Source organism: Coregonus lavaretus (genome assembly GCF_964263955.1).
Source record: "Coregonus lavaretus genome assembly, contig: HAP1_SCAFFOLD_1155, whole genome shotgun sequence".
Taxonomy (NCBI): Eukaryota; Metazoa; Chordata; class Actinopteri; order Salmoniformes; family Salmonidae; genus Coregonus; species Coregonus lavaretus.
This window is the reverse complement of record NW_028157477.1, coordinates 98,990-118,802: the sequence shown is the minus strand read 5'-3', so window position 1 is coordinate 118,802 and position 19,813 is coordinate 98,990. Positions and strand designations below refer to the sequence as shown.

The following is a 19,813-nucleotide window of genomic DNA, read 5'->3' as shown; positions in this document are numbered from 1 at the left end:
TTGGTTCAGACAAAATGGCAATTGATCGGCGTGGACAGAAAGGACTCTTCATCTCCTTGATCAAAATAAAACTCCCTCTATCTGCACTCATTCCCAGTTGTTGCTTGTCAGTTGACAAGGTAATGAATGGTTGATATGGGTTTGTCAATCCGCTAGTGCATTTCAATTTAGATGTTTTGTGAGGATTTGTCAAATTGTATTTCTAAGGATGTCCACAAACCACAAATGATGTATTGTGAGTTTTTCCAGAATGCTTTCTCATAACCTTGGACGTGATTTACTTTTATATACTTGGAATAGAGCTACAGTCTAGACTATTCATGTCAGTACTATTGAAAGCATGTTTTTGGAATTACTAAAGAAATACCAGAAATGTCAGCTGAAGACTGGGAATTATCTTAAACAACAATGCCTTTACTTTCAATGCACACTATACAATATCTGTGTAATTTCAATGCACTATCCAACCTCTGAGTGAAATTTGTAATGTTTGTGAGCGAGCGTTGCGCCATTTCCTTTCCAGTATAGTTTGTCACCACACACTGAAATATGCATAAACCATATTCTTCTTATACACTAGTAAATGAACATGACATTTTTTAAATAAATGTAATCTTTAATTACCTAGGTCATGAATATAGATGGTGAATATCATGCATTTTGAATGTTCTCACAGTCTACCTCAATATTTCATCAATGTCACCTCCATGCCATATGGCAGGGTTCTTCAATTCCGGTCCTGGAGGGCCGAAACACTTCTGTTTTTTATTTCTAACTGGTAGTTAATTGCACTCACCTGGTGTCCCAGGTCTGAATTAGCCCCTGATTAGAAGGAGAGGATGAAAAACAGAGGTGTTTCGGCCCTCCAGGACCGGAATTGAAGAACCCTGCCATATGGTGTATTACCATTAACCTCTTGAGATGAAAAGATTGGGCACTAGGCACTAGGCGAAATCGGGCACTAGGCTGTTTAAACCCCCAAAAGGTAGGTTTTTTTATTGATTATAACTAAAACTATAAGTCTGACATATCAGTCTGACATATGACTGGATTCAGCTCGCTGCTGTGCTTCCAACGATGTGTATTATACCATCCAGTGGGTGTAAGTAGTACTACACCACCTAGTTTCAAAAGTGTGTCTGCTAAATTTCTGCTACATTTTAATTGGCTCAGAGAGGCTCATGTGATATCAACAGCACTAGACGAACTTCCGTGTGAGGTAACATTAAACGTGTCTCAACCGGGGCAATCCAAAAACATGTATTTTGTCTCTGTAGGACTTGACATAAGCCCCCCAGGCCTTGTGAGTTGTATGGTATATCTATTGTCCAAGTCAGACAGAGGGGGCCAACAGTAGCGGTGCGTGGGTAAAATCACTGGGGAAGCCAAGCCAGGAAAAAAAAGTGTTGTGTTGTGATAAATGCGTTGTTTGCTCTATAACATTTTACATTTACATTTAAGTCATTTAGCAGACGCTCTTATCCAAAGCGACTTACAAATTGGTGCATTCAACTTAGGATAGCCAGTGGGACAACCACCCTTTTTTTATGGGGGTGGGGGGAGGGGGTATTCATCCCCCTTGGCGTTTTTCCTATTTTGTTGCAATACAACCTGTAATTTAAATGGATTTTTATTTGGATTTCATGTAATGGACAGACACAACATAGTCCAAATTGGTGAAGTTAAATGAAAAAAATAACTTGTTTCAAGAAATTCTAAAAAATAAATAACAGAAAAGTGGTGCGTGCATATGTATTCACCCCCTTTGCTATGAAGCCCCTAAATAAGATCTGGTGCAACCAATTACCTTCAGATGAGACTAAAATTGAGCTTTTTGGCCATCAAGGAAAATTCTATGTCTGGCGTAAACCCAACACCTCTCATCACCCCGAGAACACCATCCCCACAGTGAAGCATGGTGGTGGCAGCATCACGCTGTGGGGATGTTTTTCATCGGCAGGGTCTGGGAAACTGGTCAGAATTGAAGGAATGATGGATGCCGCTAAATACAGGGAAATTCTTGAGGGAAACCTGTTACAGTCTTCCAGAGATTTGAGACTGGGACGGAGGTTCACCTTCCAGCAGGACAATGACCCTAAGCATACTGCTAAAGCAACACTTGAGTGGTTTAAGGGGAAACATTTAAATGTATTTGAATGGCCTAGTCAAAGCCCAGACCTCAATCCAATTGAGAATCTGTGGTATGATTTAAAGATTGCTGTACACCAGCGGAACCCATCCAATTTGAAGGAGCTGGAGCAGTTTTGCCTTGAAGAATGGGCAAAAATCCCAGTCGCTAGATGTGCGAAGCTTATAGAGACATACCCCAAGAGACTTGCAGCTGTAATTGCTGCAAAAGGTGGCTCTACAAAGTATTGACTTTAGGGGGGTGAATAGTTATGCTCGCTCAAGTTTTCAGTGTTTTGGTCTTTTTCTTGTTTGTTTCACAAGAAAAAATATACTTGCGAGAGTATACATTTTTTGTTTCGCTCGCTCGGATGCTTTCTCCAGTGAGATACATTCAGCCTCTTCCAAATTGAAGGAAAATTATGAAACACAGAGAGATTAAAGATAAATGATTTTATATGTTTTTTCCTTTTTTATTGGTACATTTTTGGGGGAAGCATGGCTTCCCTTGGCATCCATGAATACATGTCACTGGGGGCCAACCATATAATTAGAAATGTGAATACTAGAATGGACATGAACCTTCTTATGATGGGATTAAGGTCAGACATTTTGGTCAGGGATTTGGTCAACCATGGTTTGCCAGTACTGTGATAAGATACAGTATTGTGTAAAATAATGAATTAGAAGGATTTATCTGCACTGTATGTTTGTTAGCTAGCTAGCCAGACAGTTTTAGAGGAATGATTCCATACATTTTTCTAATTAACTGCCAATATTCCATTCAAACAATGCAGTCAATCCACAGCTATACACTGGCTGAAATCAGTTAATGATAGGACTTAGACAAGTTTTAAATGCAACAAGTACTGATATTGTATCACATAATAGCACTCACGGCATTTTAAGAAAACAAAAATGTAGAGGCTATTTATACAGAAAATGTGTATAAAACCTGCATAAACTGTATTTACAGTATAATTATATGACTATTTTAGGTTGACAATCATTCTATTACACAATTTCTGATATATCACATGCCTTACTTTAATTTGCCATTCATTCCAATTACACTGGTTTGGATTTCTCCCTGACCAATATGTCTGCCATTTTCACCCCGTTCTGGAACTTTGAAGGTTAATGACATAGCCCCTCTAGTAATTTAATAGAATCTCTATGGGGCCAACCAGGGGAGAACGACAGCCCCAAGGTCGACCGCGGTAATGCAGGCATTGTTAGCAGAAAATAGGATCCCCCATTGGAATGGAAAAATGACAATCTTCGTGGTGAATCTTCGTGTATGTAAAAAAAAAAAAAGTATGTCCTTGAACCAATTATTTAAAAATTGCACACAGAAGTTCTGAGGATAATTCAGTTGCTAATGGCATTCTGCAGTACCCCGGTAGGCCTTCAACTTGAGTTTCTCAATGGCAGCATTGGCAGTGTGGAAATCTAAAATTAGTTAGAAATGTGTGTGTGTGTGTGTGTGTGTGTGTGTGTGTGTGTGTGTGAGGGAGGGAGGGAGGGAGGGAGGGAGGGAGTGTGTGTGTTTATGTAGGGATAATGCTACGGAAACAGATTGATGCTGAGACTCAGATTTTTCACTTTAAAATGAATGCCAAACAAAAACCAATGATTGCAAAGTTAAACAAACCATACAACTCTGTGCACAAGGACTACTTTTGACAATTTCCACGTTTTTTCTTACAATAGATTTACTTGAAGAACAGTGCAGATGCAAAGTTTGGTAACAGAATGACGGTTTGTGCTGTTTATGCTGTCCTTCTGTTACCAAATATTTGTTTAACTTTGTATTCATTGGTTTTTGATTGACATACATTTTAAAGTGAAAAATCGGAGTCTTAGCATCACTCTGTTATTGTGGAATTACCCATAGGCAAACAAAAAAAGGGGGTGCAAGGGTTAGGGGTAGGGTAAGGGTTTATGCTAGGTAGTGTTCAGTATGGTGGAGGGAGGAGTGTCCTTGTAGTTAATGGCTTCTCCTATTGGTGTGTTTAGTGATCAGTTGTCTTTTGCTTTATTTATGTTTTTTTTTTGTCTTAGTAGGTCCAGCCAGAGACAGAACAATGAATCTAAGACCCTTTTATTACCATCTGACTTGTTTGTATTCAAAATCTGAGTTGTTGACCAATAGCATAAGCTAAAAGTTAACTTCCAGTCAGATCATCAGACTTAAGGGATGTGAGCACAACAACTCTTCTTCCCAGAGGTGTGTAGGGGGATGGGAATAATGCATGTGGCAGGGTAGGAACTATAGTTGTTGTTAGTGTTTCCCTGGGGACCATGTTTAGTGCGGGACCGACTGAAAGGTATAAAAGCACCCCTTGGTCCTTCTCAGTAAAGAGCTTTACCCATAGAGATGCATAGGGATCTCAACTTGTATCTGTGCTATATGGCGTCTGTGATAGCATGGTCAGCGCCATTGAGGCTAGGGATGGGTACAGTTAATCGATTAATCGAATATCCGAACGGACGTTAGTATTCGGTTACTTGCGAGAGTATAAATCTTTTTTGAAGAAAAAAAGTATAACATTTTAACAATGAAAAGGCTTTGTCTGAATTAAATCAAATTATCAATGTGACATTGCTACTACATACAAGTATATACTAAAGCTGGGTGATATTGCCAAAAAGTCATATTGCGATAAATGTAACTATTTTGCTCGAAAATGATAAATATATAGATAAATTATGTTTTAATAGACAATTACTTTACAGTAGCGGCAGGGCTCTAGATATATTTTTTTCTGTGCCAATTAAGACAACTGAGATGGTAGCCTATGACTTAAAAATTCTGCTATTTCATCTAACATATCCAGGGAGTGCATGATTGATATTTTGATGTGCAACCTGTCCAGAATGATCAGATTTTCGACAACTTTGTGCATTTTGGTCTAGGCTATATTATTCACCACCTGAGAAAGTGGGAACTCAAAACACTTGGCTAGATTGCTAACTCTAAATATGATATTGTTGCTAGATAGCCATGTCGGCTAATTGATTAATATATCAGTAAATGTATTGTCCTACAAAACAATTATATGTCCTCAACTCCGCTCCGCTGGCACGGTTGTAAAGTGGTGCCAATATTGAAAGGTGAGAAATAAATTATATACTCACAGAAGGCTGTGACTCTCCTCTATGTAACTAGAACAACAGTAGTTGCTTTGAAAACTATATTTTTGCTGCGATTGCATTTTGAGCAATGGTCCATGTGCACAGTGGGGAAAGGAAGTGAGAGTGGCTCACTCACACAGCAGCCGACAGCGAAACAGGGACAGGCATACACTGTACTTTCATAGCAGTAATCAACATAATGGGAAAGGGGGATACCTAGTCAGTTGCCCAACTGGATGCATTCAACCAAAATGTGTCTTCCACATTTAACCCAACCCCTCTGAGTCAGAGAGGTGCGGGGGGCTGCCTTAATCGAGGTCATCGGCACCCGGGGAGCAGTTATTGTTGGGGGTTAAATGCCTTTCTGAAGGGCAGACAGCAGATTTTTTCACCTTGCCGGCTCTGGGATTCGAATCAGCAACCTTTTGGTTAGTGGCCCGAACGCTCTTAACCGCTAGGCTACATGCCGCGTAATGCATAGGCTATTGCTGTTGACCAAAGAATTTTGAACAATCTACAGGAACCTTTTGTTGAAAAATCACTGGGAATTACCAACATAAGCAAAATGCTTCAGTAAGAGGAAGACAATGTCGGTGTCGGTAATTTTCAGTTTATCGTCCCAGCTCTACTATACACCATGACATTTGACATTCTTAAAGGTAGACTCAGTGAAATGAAGTAGATGCAGAAAGTAAACAGCATAGTGGGTCAATTTCTGCAAAAACTAAGCGTGTTGAAGTGCGAGACTCAACTTCTCTGTTGTTTTGGTGCCCTGGCTACCGAGCTGTGAACAGCGTGAAGTGAACCCGTGCACATGTGCAGATACTGTGTGTGAGAGAAAAAACAGATATGGACCAGTCTTGCATCTCGCTCATCTCAATATCTACAGTGCTGCTTGTGGCAAGTCATTTCATTTTCAGCTTTAATATTGCAGATAGATTTGGGGTTTTATCAAATTAAGTGTTTGCATCACTTCTAATCCCCCTTATTTTTTTATTTTTTTAAAGAAAAGGAAAAAAAAGAACACAACAAACTTTTGAATTTAGTTTTTATTTGAATGACGAGCATGCCATAAAAAAACATACCGGTAGCCTGCACACGTTTCACATGTGTAGCTTGTTGTTAATGTCGGGCAATCAAAGCGGCACTACAGTCAGAGGCTCAATATGTAGACTAGCAGGTGAAGTAGGATATTTCTAATCATTGCAAAATGGAATAAAAATTATGGAATGAAGTTACTTTAATGAGAAGGACTAGACTACAACGAGCAACCAACAGGTAGGCTGTTGTTTAATCTGAATGGAGTGGTTGTAGACAAGGATGTGGAGCGCAGCAAAATAGCTTCAATTAGCCTTGCTAGCTAGCTAGTTGGCTAACTTAGCTGGCTAGCGTAGCTAGATTCTTTACATCGATTTGATGTAGTCAATACAGGCATTGCCAGATGGTATGATAGATAACCTAAGGCAGCAACAAGTTTGTCTAATTAGCACGAGTATGGCTACTTTCTCTCCCTCTTCCTCCCTTCCGTCTTACACCGGCCCCTAACCTTCCCCCGCCCTGCTGCAGCAGCAAACAGAGCTTTCCGAGTCATGCAGCAAACAAGTGCTGTTTAGAAAAAAAAGTTGTATAAAAGTTTCACAAAAAACACATATTTAGACTATTCAGATATCCCCCCAAAAATGCATGATATTATACGAATAGTGAAAATATTTCAAAAGCCCATCCCTAATCTCCATTTTAAGTAGTACATTTTCGTCTTTTGATGTTTGAATAAAGTGTAAAGCTAATATTGGTGATTTACCGCCACCTGCAGTGCTTCGAGTCTTGGACCAAATATTGTGTATCATTAATTTATTGTGGCCACTACATGGCAGTGACATAGCTAAAAGGCCATTTACAAACTAGGCAAACAAATTTGAAGAAGAAAACAATGCTATGATCATTGGCTAATTGCTCCCAACCCATATGAATCCCCACCCAGTTGACTACTTTAAAATGGTGGAAGCCTTCAGTGGCAATGTCCATGCATAAACGAGTTATTTACAAGTAATGATCTCTATACATCGCTATGGCTTTACGCCCTATGTCGCTGCTGTACAAGTCTGTCTGTGAAGTAAGCATTTTGTGAACATGCTCATGCTGTTTGAGAAGAAATGTTTGGGGTGTGGTCCATTGTTCTGAAAGTTGGTTTCATGTGTTTGTAGAGGCTTTGCTGGCTTTGAGGTCCAAGTGGTTTATTGGAAGTGCCCTCCCTCCACTGTAGCACTGTGAGTGAACTATGAGCATCCTGTGTACTTCATATTGTTCATGTTTTGTATTGCTATCCCGTCCTTACAAGCAAACATAAAACCAAGATATTTTAATAAACTTTGCTTGTTTTTTGTATCTGCCTCCTGACTGTTTCCTTTAAACGGGTCTAGAGCCTATGACTTTGAATAAATGTTACATCATTCCTGTCTGTCATAGATCTGTTACAACAGGGCAAAAAGTATTTCATATTGTGTGAGCGAAAACTGTGTCTTAAAAGTTCAAACTGTGCAATGGAGTATAATTGATTATCTTTTTTGTCTTACAGACAATACCGGGTGGTGCCTGGGATCCTTTCTGGAGTGGATTCTTCTTCGAGAGGAACATAATTCCTTTGCCTGCATGTGTCATTGTAGAAAAACTGTATCCCGTGAACAGTATCCCTCTTGATGGATTGGACATTATGCAGAAGATGACTCAAGAGGAGCTGGATGGCAGTTTGATCATGACAACGCTTCTCCCACAGCTGTACAAGTGTTCCCTGAACTTACTGTATGTTTCTTTGGAATGGCAATTTCATCATGACCACCTCTCCCATCATCTGCTGATCACCAGTTCTCTTAGCTACAGATTGTTACACCAGCTAATGTGATCTAACCAAAGATTAGTGGTATCCATTACTGGGAGTTACAGGATAGGTACTGTTTGGTGTAGCACAGAATTTTTGACCAACCTTAGCTTGGCGAAGCTGTCTTCATCCTCAATTCGTGGAAACAGGAGTCAGTTTGAATTTATTAAAATAATACTTGTTTTGCTACATGAAGTAATCCAACAATGTGGACACCTCCATCTTGTCTATTTCAAGTCTTCTCTCATTGATCTAGACAGGTGGCTGTCATCAGTTCTTACACAGTATGTATTGTTGTGTATGGAAGATTGAAGAGAAATGACATAACAATACATTTACTGTCTCTAAGCACAACCAAAAACCCCTTCCTCATCTCAAAGACCTGTAAACCTCCCCCAGCCCATTGACTTTGACAGATCATTCTTGTCAATAGTAGCAGGGGATTTTTGTAGACCTGTCTTTGTATTGTGTTTTGAGAATCTGCAGAGAGAAGAATGAGGTGGTTGTGTCATTACTGTTGTCTTGATTTTATACCTTTCAGTGTCCCTTGCTGGTTTCTGTCCCACAATCTTGTTGTGCTCCATAACCGCAAGGTGTGTCCCCTCCCTCATGCTTGTGTACCCAAAATACTGCCACTTTGGGGTATTTTTCAGCAGGTTTTACAAAGAGAAAAGAAAAAGGGGTAGACTAAAATGATTACATGGTCTGGAAGGTACTTTGTGGTTCTCAGGCTACATCTAACCACCTGTAACCCCATAACACTACCCAATTCATGTTTATGGCATGCTTACTGTAAATTGAGCTATCTTAGCCGTCAGCTTGAAAATATTTGCCTTCATCTTGTGCAGAGCTTGGGGCTGGAAACACATGCTGGTGGAACCAACTAACCAACCATAGACAATTTATACACATTCATCATTACTACCAACACACTGAGAGTGAGTTAGCTATATCGACAAAGTGTTTTCCAGACAATGGTGGAATAAATGGCTACCAGATTGAGTTACTGTTATTTGCTAATGTTAGCTAGCTTACGTTAGCTAATGTTAGTCAAAGATAGAACGAACAAACAAACATCTTTATTCTGCTGAAGGTAACTACCAGTGTTTCAGTGAGTACCATAGCATAGGTGAAGTTGATTGACAGCGTGTAACCAAAATATAGATAGCTATATGATTTTGCTGATTGCTTTCAGAGTTCAATACAGGACTGTAACGCTAGCTAACGTAGCTAATTTACCTAGTCCAGCTAACGGTACTTTACCTCTATTTGAGAATCTTCCATTTTGTTGTGAAGGGAGAAAATGATGGTATCGCATCACTTCTCAGCTGTCTTCTAAATGGATTCCCCATTCATTCAGCCTGAAAATCCCTCTGATAATCTTTGGTCACCTAAGCATCATTCTTGATAGCCGCAAACCACTGGCAGTATCTGGGTAAATCTCTGGTAGGTAGAACGGTGAAAGATAACACATAGCGCTTGTTTGTAATTAGCACAGCCACACAGAACACCACACGAGCATGATGACAAATGTTAGTGAAAAACAAGTGTTCAAAAAGTAAATTGCCTAGAGAAGTTCTTAGATTACTGTGTGTTGGTCATTCGACATTAAAGAACGCAATGAACCAAGTTTGTGGGCACGCCCCATCTACCTAGCGGGGCGGTATCTGCATTCACTATGAATGCTGGACTTTGTGGTTCACTATAAGCAGACGAATACACAGGAAGTCGAAACTTCCCGATTCTACCAGTGAAATGAAAATGCGCCCGTTCTTTTGGTTTCGATAATGTTGATGTTTACGACAAAAACGTAATGTTGTTAATATAGTAATGACTATATGCTGTGGCAGAGCCAGGGTGAAATTCCCCTTTAACTTGTATTTTTCATTCGGTACATGGGAATTTAACAGCAAAAGTTATTTTTATGTGCACTACGTCATCACCCACAGCCTTTTATCTGGAAAAAGTATGTTTGATGGAAACACATCTCTGATGGAAGAATGCGCAAATTGTTTTATTCAGAGTTTTGAATATTTGCATGAAAGTTTGTCGCAAATTGGATGGAAACCTAGCTACTGAGATGACACAACGCCAGTAAATAAAAATAATAACAGGATATTTACTTTGTATAATCTATATCGCAAGTGTGAAAATTGCCCCTCAGGGCTGTACATAGGGGAGAGTGGGGTAAATTGAGCCAAAGGGTTAGTTGAGCCACCCCTTGTTTCTAGGAAACCATTGTTAGGTTCTGAACAGAGTATAAACTCAAACGGACGACTAGAAAAAGCTCAAACCACGTTTATTCAACCCACTGGGTGCTTCAGCTGCAAGCACACTTTGCACATGATCAAACAGGCATTATATGTCAAGATGAGGTTAGGGAGGTAACTTCTCAGAACTGCTATCTGTTGCCCAACACTGCATAAATGTTGTGCTGTTCCTCTTTATCCGATCACTTCTCCATGATGTTTACAAGTGACCTTTTGTTCACATTACTGAACAGACTTTGGTTATAAACACTGTTCCCCTTTTCTCTCACAGTTACTTTCCATGAACAAAGTCCCTCTTCACCCCTCAGTGACCAATAACATATACATTCATTTTGCACATAACATAATCAATAAGGCCTTATTTAGTTACAGGAATAAGTATATTTCAAGTCAGAACTCAACACCATACAAAATTAATAATGTGACCAAATATTTAGGACGAGCCGAGGTCATCATTTCATGGAGTCTGTGAAGGAAGAAAGCACATGGAAAAAGTGGTAAGCAAGTTAGGTACAAATGAATTTATTGTGTTATAGGTTTCATGATGCTTGTATCTAAACCAAAGTAGATAGTTTAAAGATTGTTTTGTACATCAGTTGAGGTCTCTATAAGCTACAATATGAGGTCCTAAACCTACACTATACAGTATATACAAAAGTATGTGGACACCCCTTCAAATTAGTGGATTCGGCTATTTCAGACACACCCGTTGCCAACAGGTGTATAAAATCGAGCACACAATCATGCAATCTCCATAGACAAACATTGGCGGTAGAATGGCCTTACTGAAGAGCTCAGTGACTTTCAACGTGGCACAGTCATAGGATGCCACCTTTCCAACAAGTCAGTTTGTCAAATGTCTGCCCTGCTAGAGCTGCCCTGGTCAACTGTAAGTGCTGTTATTGTGAAGTGGAAACATCTAGGAGCAACAACGGTTCAGCCGCGAAGTGGTAGGCCACACAAGCTCACAGAATGGGACCGCCGAGTGCTGAAGCGCGTACCGCGTAAAAATAGTCTGTCTTCGGTTGCAACACTCACTACTGAGTTCCAAACTGCCTCTGGAAGCAACGTTAGCACAATAACTGTTTGTCGGGAGTGTCATGAAATAGGTTTCCTTGACCGAGCAGCCGCACACAAGCCTAAGATCACCATGCGCAATGTCAAGCGTCAGCTGGAGTGGTGTAAAGCTCGCCGCCACTGGACTCTGGAGCAGTGGAAATGCGTTCTCTGGAGTGATGAATCACGCTTCACCATCTGGCAGTCCGACGGATGAATATGGGTGTCCGGTGGACGAAGGCCCTTTCCTGTTTCAGCATGACAATGCCCCCGTGCACAAAGCGAGGTCCATACAGAAATGGTTTGTAGAGATTGGTGTGGAAGAACTTGACTGGCCTGCACATAGCCTTGACCTCAATCCCACCGAACACCTTTGGGATGAATTGGAACTCAGACTGCGAGCCAGGCCTAATCACCCAACATCAGTGCCCGACCTCAGCAAGTCCCCACAGCAATGTTCCAACATCTAGTGGAAAGCCTTCCCAGAAGAGTGGAGGCTGTTATAGCAGCAAAGGGGGGACAAACTTCACATTAATGCCCAGGATTTTGGAATGAGATGTTCGACGAGCAGTTGTCCACATACTTTTGGTCATGTAGTGTAGCATGAAAGTGTATCCTTGTAGCTGTGTGGGCTAATATAGTCCAAATGTTTGCCTTGGGTTAAGTTGAGCCAATGACCATGGGGTAAGTTGAGCCAATGGCCACCATACCCCCATACAAATTATAATTACATTTTGTCAGTGTTATACATAATATATTTTTGCAATGTGCCATGCATATGAACTCAAGATAGTGCCCCATGTTTACAAACGTAAAACAAGCAAAGGTCTAGCCCCCCTTGAGGTTCTTGAGAGAGCAACCAAGGAAGTGAGAGAAGGGAATAAGTTAATTTGAGCAGCAGTAAGAGATGAAAGAATTGACTGAATGACACTGAAAAGGTACATTGACAAAAAAGAAAATGAACATGTACATGTACATGTGCGAAAGAGAGGCAATTGGTAAAGTAGCAGAGGCACACAAGGTCATATCTGATGACATCTAGCCTGAGCTTGCTAAACATATGAAGAATCTCTCAGACCAGTTTCATGGGCTCAGTAGCCTCAAATGCAGAGAACTTTCCTACGAATTGGCACATCAAAACAACATCCCTGTCCCAGACAACTGGTCAAGAAATGGAAGGGTAAGTGATATTGAACAGAGAGATCTATATACAGTATGACCGAGGTATACATTTAAGATATACAATATACCAGAACCCCATTCCAAGATTTAAATTTTGATCTACCAGCACCATCACCCTCTGTCACAGGACACCATCACCTACTTACCCCAAGGCGGCTCAACTTACCCTGTCTCTATGCTCAACTTGTGCCAAGATTCTGAGAACACTTTTTTTGGACAACCTATGTTTTCAAAACTGTTATGTTTACATACATTCTGATTATTTCCAGCGATACACATGATCCTGAAATATATGTCGATATCTTTGTTAGGAAGAGAGTTATATTTCCCTTGATGTAGTGATGCTGAATGTAAAAAATGGCTCAACATACCCAACTCTCCCATAGGTCAAATAACAGACATGACAGTCCTAGGGCCAGTCGCAGCATTTGCAGCTGTCCCTGAAGACTAGGCTAGCGAGGCAGCTCTGGATATAGGTGATGCCGTTGGCACAGTTATAGAAAGAGCTCGGGGAATCTGCTTTGACATACAGCCCGCCAGCCCTGCCTGCACAGAAACCACCACCGGGTACAAGGGTAGTAGTGGTGGTGGCCTTGGTGGTGGCCTTGACTGTGGGTGGTGCCCCTGACCATGGGGTGTGTGTAGGTGGCAGGGGAGGTAGTTCTGGGTGAAAATAAAATGTAATATGTCTATTCAGAATAGCACTTGACTGCAAAAAAAACATTGATATGTTTGTATATACACTGCTCAAAAAAATAAAGGGAACACTTAAACAACACAATGTAACTCCAAGTCAATCACACTTCTGTGAAATCAAACTGTCCACTTAGGAAGCAACACCGATTGACAATACATTTCACATGCTGTTGTGCAAATGGAATAGACAACAGGTGGAAATTATAGGCAATTAGCAAGACACCCCCAATAAAGGACTGGTTTTGCAGGTGGTGACCACTGACCACTTCTCAGTTCCTATGCTTCCTGGCTGATGTTTTGGTCACTTTTGAATGCTGGCGGTGCTTTCACTCTAGTGGTAGCATGAGACGGAGTCTACAACCCACACAAGTGGCTCAGGCAGTGCAGCTCATCCAGGATGGCACATCAATGCGAGCTGTGGCAAGAAGGTTTGCTGTGTCTGTCAGCGTAGTGTCCAGAGCATGGAGGCGCTACCAGGAGACAGGCCAGTACATCAGGAGACGTGGAGGAGGCCATAGGAGGGCAACAACCCAGCAGCAGGACTGCTACCTCTGCCTTTGTGCAAGGAGGAGCAGGAGGAGCACTGCCAGAGCCCTGCAAAATGACCTCCAGCAGGCCACAAATGTGCACGTGTCTGCTCAAACGGTCAGAAACAGACTCCATGAGGGTGGTATGAGGGCCTGACGTCCACAGGTGGGGGTTGTGCTTACAGCCCAACACCGTGCAGGACGTTTGGCATTTGCCAGAGAACACCAAGATTGGCAAATTCGCCACTGGCGCCCTGTGCTCTTCACAGATGAAAGCAGGTTCACACTGAGCACATGTGACAGACGTGACAGAGTCTGGAGACGCCGTGGAGAACGTTCTGCTGCCTGCAACATCCTCCAGCATGACCGGTTTGGCGGTGGGTCAGTCATGGTGTGGGGTGGCATTTCTTTGGGGGGCCGCACAGCCCTCCATGTGCTCGCCAGAGGTAGCCTGACTGCCATTAGGTACCGAGATGAGATCCTCAGACCCCTTGTGAGACCATATGCTGGTGCGGTTGGCCCTGGGTTCCTCCTAATGCAAGACAATGCTAGACCTCATGTGGCTGGAGTGTGTCAGCAGTTCCTGCAAGAGGAAGGCATTGATGCTATGGACTGGCCCGCCCGTTCCCCAGACCTGAATCCAATTGAGCACATCTGGGACATCATGTCTCGCTCCATCCACCAACACCACCTTGCACCACAGACTGTCCAGGAGTTGGCGGATGCTTTAGTCCAGGTCTGGGAGGAGATCCCTCAGGAGACCATCCGCCACCTCATCAGGAGCATGCCCAGGCGTTGTAGGGAGGTCATACAGGCACGTGGAGGCCACACACACTACTGAGCCTCATTTTGACTTGTTTTAAGGACATTACATCAAAGTTGGATCAGCCTGTAGTGTGGTTTTCCACTTTAATTTTGAGGGTGACTCCAAATCCAGACCTCCATGGGTTGATAAATTTGATTTCCATTGATAATTTTTGTGTGATTTTGTTGTCAGCACATTCAACTATGTAAAGAAAAAAGTATTTAATAAGATTATTTCATTCATTCAGATCTAGGATGTGTTATTTTAGTGTTCCCTTAATTTTTTTGAGCAGTGTATTTGGACAAGTAAGAAATCGTTTAAACGTGATTTACCAATGTTGAGGAGTTTGTGAAGATGGCTGATCAGGGAATAGTTGCCCTGTCCACATGACTGTCCAGCAAAGTCATCCAGGTCCAGATTCCAAACCATGGCCCCTCCAAAGCCATTTTCCTTTAGGTAGCGGACCTTAGGAAGGGAGAGTGAGAGCATAAGAAAATAACAGGAGTATGGAGTTTCTACTGATGTCTTTGATTCTTTTGCAATTTCTTAGCTTAGTTAGATGTTTGGTTCACCATTTTTGATTAAAACCCAGAAACACTGCAGCATACCTTTGTGTCATAGCTCTCCCTATTGTCAAATCCCACCCACTCATTTCCTTTAGAGGCATAGGGAACCTTTTGATCGTCAATCCACTGTACACTGGCTCCTTGGAGGAAAGTACAGATCTGGAAACAGGAGGGGCAACAGGTTACCTCAATTGAAAAGTGAACTATCAATTTGATACCTTTCAAAGTTCACAAAAAATACGTAATTAAGCCTTATTACCTCATAATAAGACCAGAAACCAGCCTCCCTGGTGAAAGGTCCGGGTGAAGCAGCACCATTGGCTGACGCTCCGACACCACTATCTCCAGAGGCGAGCCGGAATGAACGTCCATATGTAGCAAAGCCCATCATCAGCTTCTCAACAGGGGCTCCCTGATCTCGCCAGTATTTCATGGCAAAATCCTGCCAGAGAGAGAGAGAGACAGAAAAGAGAGACTTTGAAACTAATTTTGCATGAATGTATATACAGTACTTTCTTTACACTCACATTTGATAGGCTTTATTTAACATGTAGACAAGAAGCGTGATTTAGCCCCTTTCTCACTGTGTTGAAGTAGATATGGTCTCCTGTGTCATGGGATCCCTGGTATAGAGGGCTGTTGTGTCCTGTGAAGGTCTCCCAGGATCCATGGAAGTCATAGGTCATCACATTAATGAAGTCCAGGTATCTAAAGACAGAAAGGTCGTTCCATATGATTTCATATATCAGCTTTCAAATGATATCAAACTCAACAGTTTATATTTTTCAGTGATAAAGACATTAACATCTCATGGTAGGGTGGGGTTTGAAAATGTTGTCAACTTTGAGCACCTCTAGCTCCTGAATGTTTTGGCATTCAGGTCCAAAAAAAGTCACTTTCTGACCACTTCCACCATGGGCAAACATGTATGAAAGGTTTCATTCAAATCAAAAGGGGTGTAGTCAGACAGTGATTGAAATGATGTGGAACGACCCAGAAGACAAGTTAATACACATCCATTAATCCAAATGGGATCCTGTTCATCATATGATGGTTTATCTAAAATGTGACTACAGTGGTTATAATGTTAAAATCCATATTTACTTAGCAATGTCTGCAATTTCATAGCCAGAATCAATGGTCCCTTTCCCAGCAGCCACAGCAGCAGTAAGCAGCAGCCTGGGGTGGCTGAATTCTTGGCCTTCAGCCTCAAACGCCTCCAGGAGCTCCTACAAAAACAACAGATGTATTTTTTGTCATATGGCATTACATGTATTGTAATTTCTTTACCTCATCCCTAAATAAAAGTATAGTAGCATTGTTTCCCGGCTCAACCCTAACCCTAGCCTTAACCCTAGCCCTTACCCCAGCTTCATGTCCACACCCTGGCCTAACAATAACCATAGCCATATCGCTAACCCTAACCATCACCTTGCACAACAGTGTGAATCTGTGCTTGTCCTCTGGAGGGCTTCCCCGTGCTCCAGGGTACTCCCAGTCCAGGTCCAGCCCGTCAAAACCATGCCTCTTCAGGAAACTGATCGAAGACTGGATGAACTTCTGCCGATTGGCAGGTGATGAAACCATGATACTGAACCTAGGGAGAATTAGGGATGCTCAATCAGGTTGATGTTACTAAATATGAAATATATTATGAATACATAAAAAATATACTACCTGTTACCCATGTAAATATAATAAATAAAAGATCTCACTGTTGTGTGCCAAATATCCATCCACCGACAGCCAAAAGTGTTTTGAGCTGAGGATTTCTGTTGGATGACAAAAATACAATTACTATTGTCAGTAAACAATTACCCATGAACATCTCAGAATGTCTTGGGAAAAGATGCAAACCTGTCTTTAAGTCCGTTGAAGGATCTGTAGAGGGTCTCATCATTCCACTCAAAGGTGGCAAGCTCATTGGCAGGGTTGATAATGGAGAAGGCGTAGATCAGGTGAGTACACAGGTTAGGGTCAACATTAGCCGGCAGGTACTTCCCAGTTCCAGGTCTGTACTGGGACCAGTTGGTAAAGTAGCAGACCAGTTGGGAGGTAGAGCCTTAGACAGGAACAGAATGCGGTGTCTATCATATATGAGTCACTGTCAACATTTCCCAGGGTGACACAACTTCATGGTAGCATCTTTGTTATATATCACACAATAATTCTAGATGACTAATACAAACATCATTCTCTTGATGAATACTGAGTGACAATTCAAATAAAAAAAATCCTCAAATGTTAATATAATAATGTGTGGGAAATGTCATAATGTTGTGGAAACTCACCCAAGTGGGACAGAGCCAAGCACAGACCTTAAAAAGCACATATTGAAAGTCAATAAAAATAAGAAGAATTTCACACAAAGAGAATATATGTGAACATATTAAGAATGTTTTTACCTGCGAGTAAAGTGACCTTGCTCATTGTGCCTGCTTCTCTGCTAGATCGGTCGGAGGGCTTATTTATGTCTCTCTTAAAACGAGGAAGAAGAAAATGGTGAAATGACAGCTATTTGATATTTGTTCCACTCTCTATGACTAATTATTAACCCGAGTTAATCATCTGACTTTCCCAAAAATAACTCTGTCATTGTAGTGGGAAATATTTGTATACATTCCTCACCTGACCTCATAACTAGACTATGTAACTTGTATATTAACGAAGTCTAGAAAATTGTATTATTGAACTCCATAAGATAAATAGCAATGTGCAAAAGGACTATTGTTGAGTTACAGGAATAGGCATTTCAAGAAAGGTCTAACAATTGAATATCAATGCAAGTGTATATAATAACATTATAAAATGAATGAATTCCATTATACAAGGCAAAACCATTCCTTAATTTAGCCTAAATTACATGACATTACAGGCATTAACAAGGCATTAATAACCTCGGCATGATCAGAGAGAGGGGAAAAGACAGACAAAGAGAGGATCCATGGCTCCAAAGTCCTTGGGGAGGAGTGAGAGAGAGTTTACCTCACCACAACAGGAACCAGTAGTGGTAGCTTGATCTGGGAGGATAGCTTAGAGCATCTCTCTCTTTTCTATCCATTTCCTCTTGCTTGGATTGCTCACCGTTTTAAAGGACGACTGAAATGGGCAGGGCATTTGTGTAAGGTAAGAAAAGTGAGTGGGAAGATAAAATATGATAAAAGAGATGCAAAAAAGGGTTTGGTGGCACTTTATTTTAAAATACAGAACCAGTCAAAAGTTTGGACACACCTACTCATTCAAGGATTTTTCTTTATTTTTACTATTTTCTACATTGTAGAATAATAGTGGAGATATCAAAACTATGAAATAACACATATAGAATCATGTAGTAACCAAAAAAGTGTTTAAAAATATTTTATATTTTATATTTTTCAAAGTAGCCACCCTTTGCCTTGACGACAGCTTTGCACATTCTTGGCATTCTCTCAACCAGCTTAATAAGGAATGCTTTTCCAACACTCAGTTCCCACATATGCTGAGCACTTGTTGGCTGCTTTTCCTTCACTCTGCGGTCCAACTCATCCCAAACCATCTCAATTGGGTTGAGGTCTGGTGATTGTGGAGGCCTGGTCATCTGATGCAGCACTCCATCACTCTCCTTGGTCAAATAGCCCTTACACAGCCTGGAGGTGTGTTTTGGGTCATTGTCCTGTTGAAAACAAATGATAGTCCCACTAAGCGCAAACCAGATGGGATGGTGTATCGCTGCAGAATGCTGTGGTAGCCATGCTGGTTAAGTGTAGCTTGAATTCTAAATAAATCACAGACAGTGTCACCAGCAAAGCACCCCCACGCCATCACACCTCATCCTCCATGCTTCACAGTGGGAACCACACATGCGGATATCAGACGTTCACCTATTCTGCGTCTCACAAAGACACAGCGGTTGGAACCAAAAATCTCAAATTTGGACTCATCGGACCAAAGGACAGATTTCCACCGGTCTAATGTCCATTGCTCGTATTTCTTGGCCCAAGCAAGTCTCTTCTTCTTGTTGGTGTCCTTTAGTAGTTGTTTCTTTGCAGCAATTCGACCATGAAGGCCTGATTCACACAGTCTCCTCTGAACAGTTGATGTTGAGATGTGTCTGTTACTTGAACTCTGTGAAGCATTTATTTGGGCTGCAATCTGAGGTGCAGTTAACTCCAATGAACGTATCCTCTGCAGCAGAGGTAACTCTGGGTCTTCCTTTCCTCTGGCGGTCCTCATGAGAGCCAGTTTCATCATAGCGCTTGATGGTTTTTGTGACTGCACTTGAAGAAACATTCAAAGTTCTTGAAATGTTCCGTATTGACTGACCTTCATGTCTTAAACTAATGATGGACTGTCGTTTCTCTTTGCTTATTTTAGCTGTTCTTGCCATAATATGGACTTGGTCTTTTACCAAATAGGGCTATCTTCTGTATACCACCCCTACCTTGTCACAACACAACTGATGGGCTCAAACGCATTAAGAAGGAAAGAAATTCAACAAATTAACTTTTAACAAGGCACACCTGTTAATTGAAATGTATTCCAGGTGACTACCTCATGAAGCTGGTTGAGAGAATGCCAAGAGTGTGCAAAGC

The 19,813-nt window shown here is 41.4% G+C and overlaps 1 protein-coding gene across 1 annotated transcript; it reads right to left on the bottom strand.

Annotated features, from left to right (window-relative positions):
* Positions 1 to 10,422: 10,422 nt before the first annotated feature.
* LOC311125400 (acidic mammalian chitinase-like) lies at positions 10,423 to 18,162 on the bottom strand. Its single transcript, XM_084199445.1, has 13 exons — positions 18,140 to 18,162; positions 17,648 to 17,720; positions 17,534 to 17,560; positions 17,100 to 17,304; positions 16,958 to 17,014; positions 16,674 to 16,839; positions 16,347 to 16,471; positions 15,827 to 15,950; positions 15,502 to 15,684; positions 15,285 to 15,401; positions 15,009 to 15,141; positions 13,020 to 13,311; positions 10,423 to 10,876 (listed from the first exon to the last, which is right to left on the bottom strand). Exons 2-12 carry the CDS (start codon positions 17,670 to 17,672, stop codon positions 13,058 to 13,060), a joined length of 1,416 nt encoding a protein of 471 aa, XP_084055571.1. The 5' UTR covers positions 17,673 to 17,720; positions 18,140 to 18,162; the 3' UTR covers positions 10,423 to 10,876; positions 13,020 to 13,057.
* Between the last annotated feature and the right edge of the window lie 1,651 nt (positions 18,163 to 19,813).

Coding starts and splice junctions, on each gene's coding strand:
- LOC311125400 (XM_084199445.1), bottom strand. CDS start 17,672: ATGAGCAAGGTCACTTTACTCGCAG. Junction 16,840..16,957: donor TGGATATTTGGCACACAACA/GTGAGATCTTTT, acceptor AATTCTCCCTAG/GTTCAGTATCATGGTTTCAT. Junction 15,402..15,501: donor GTTTCTGGTCTTATTATGAG/GTAATAAGGCTT, acceptor TCCTGTTTCCAG/ATCTGTACTTTCCTCCAAGG.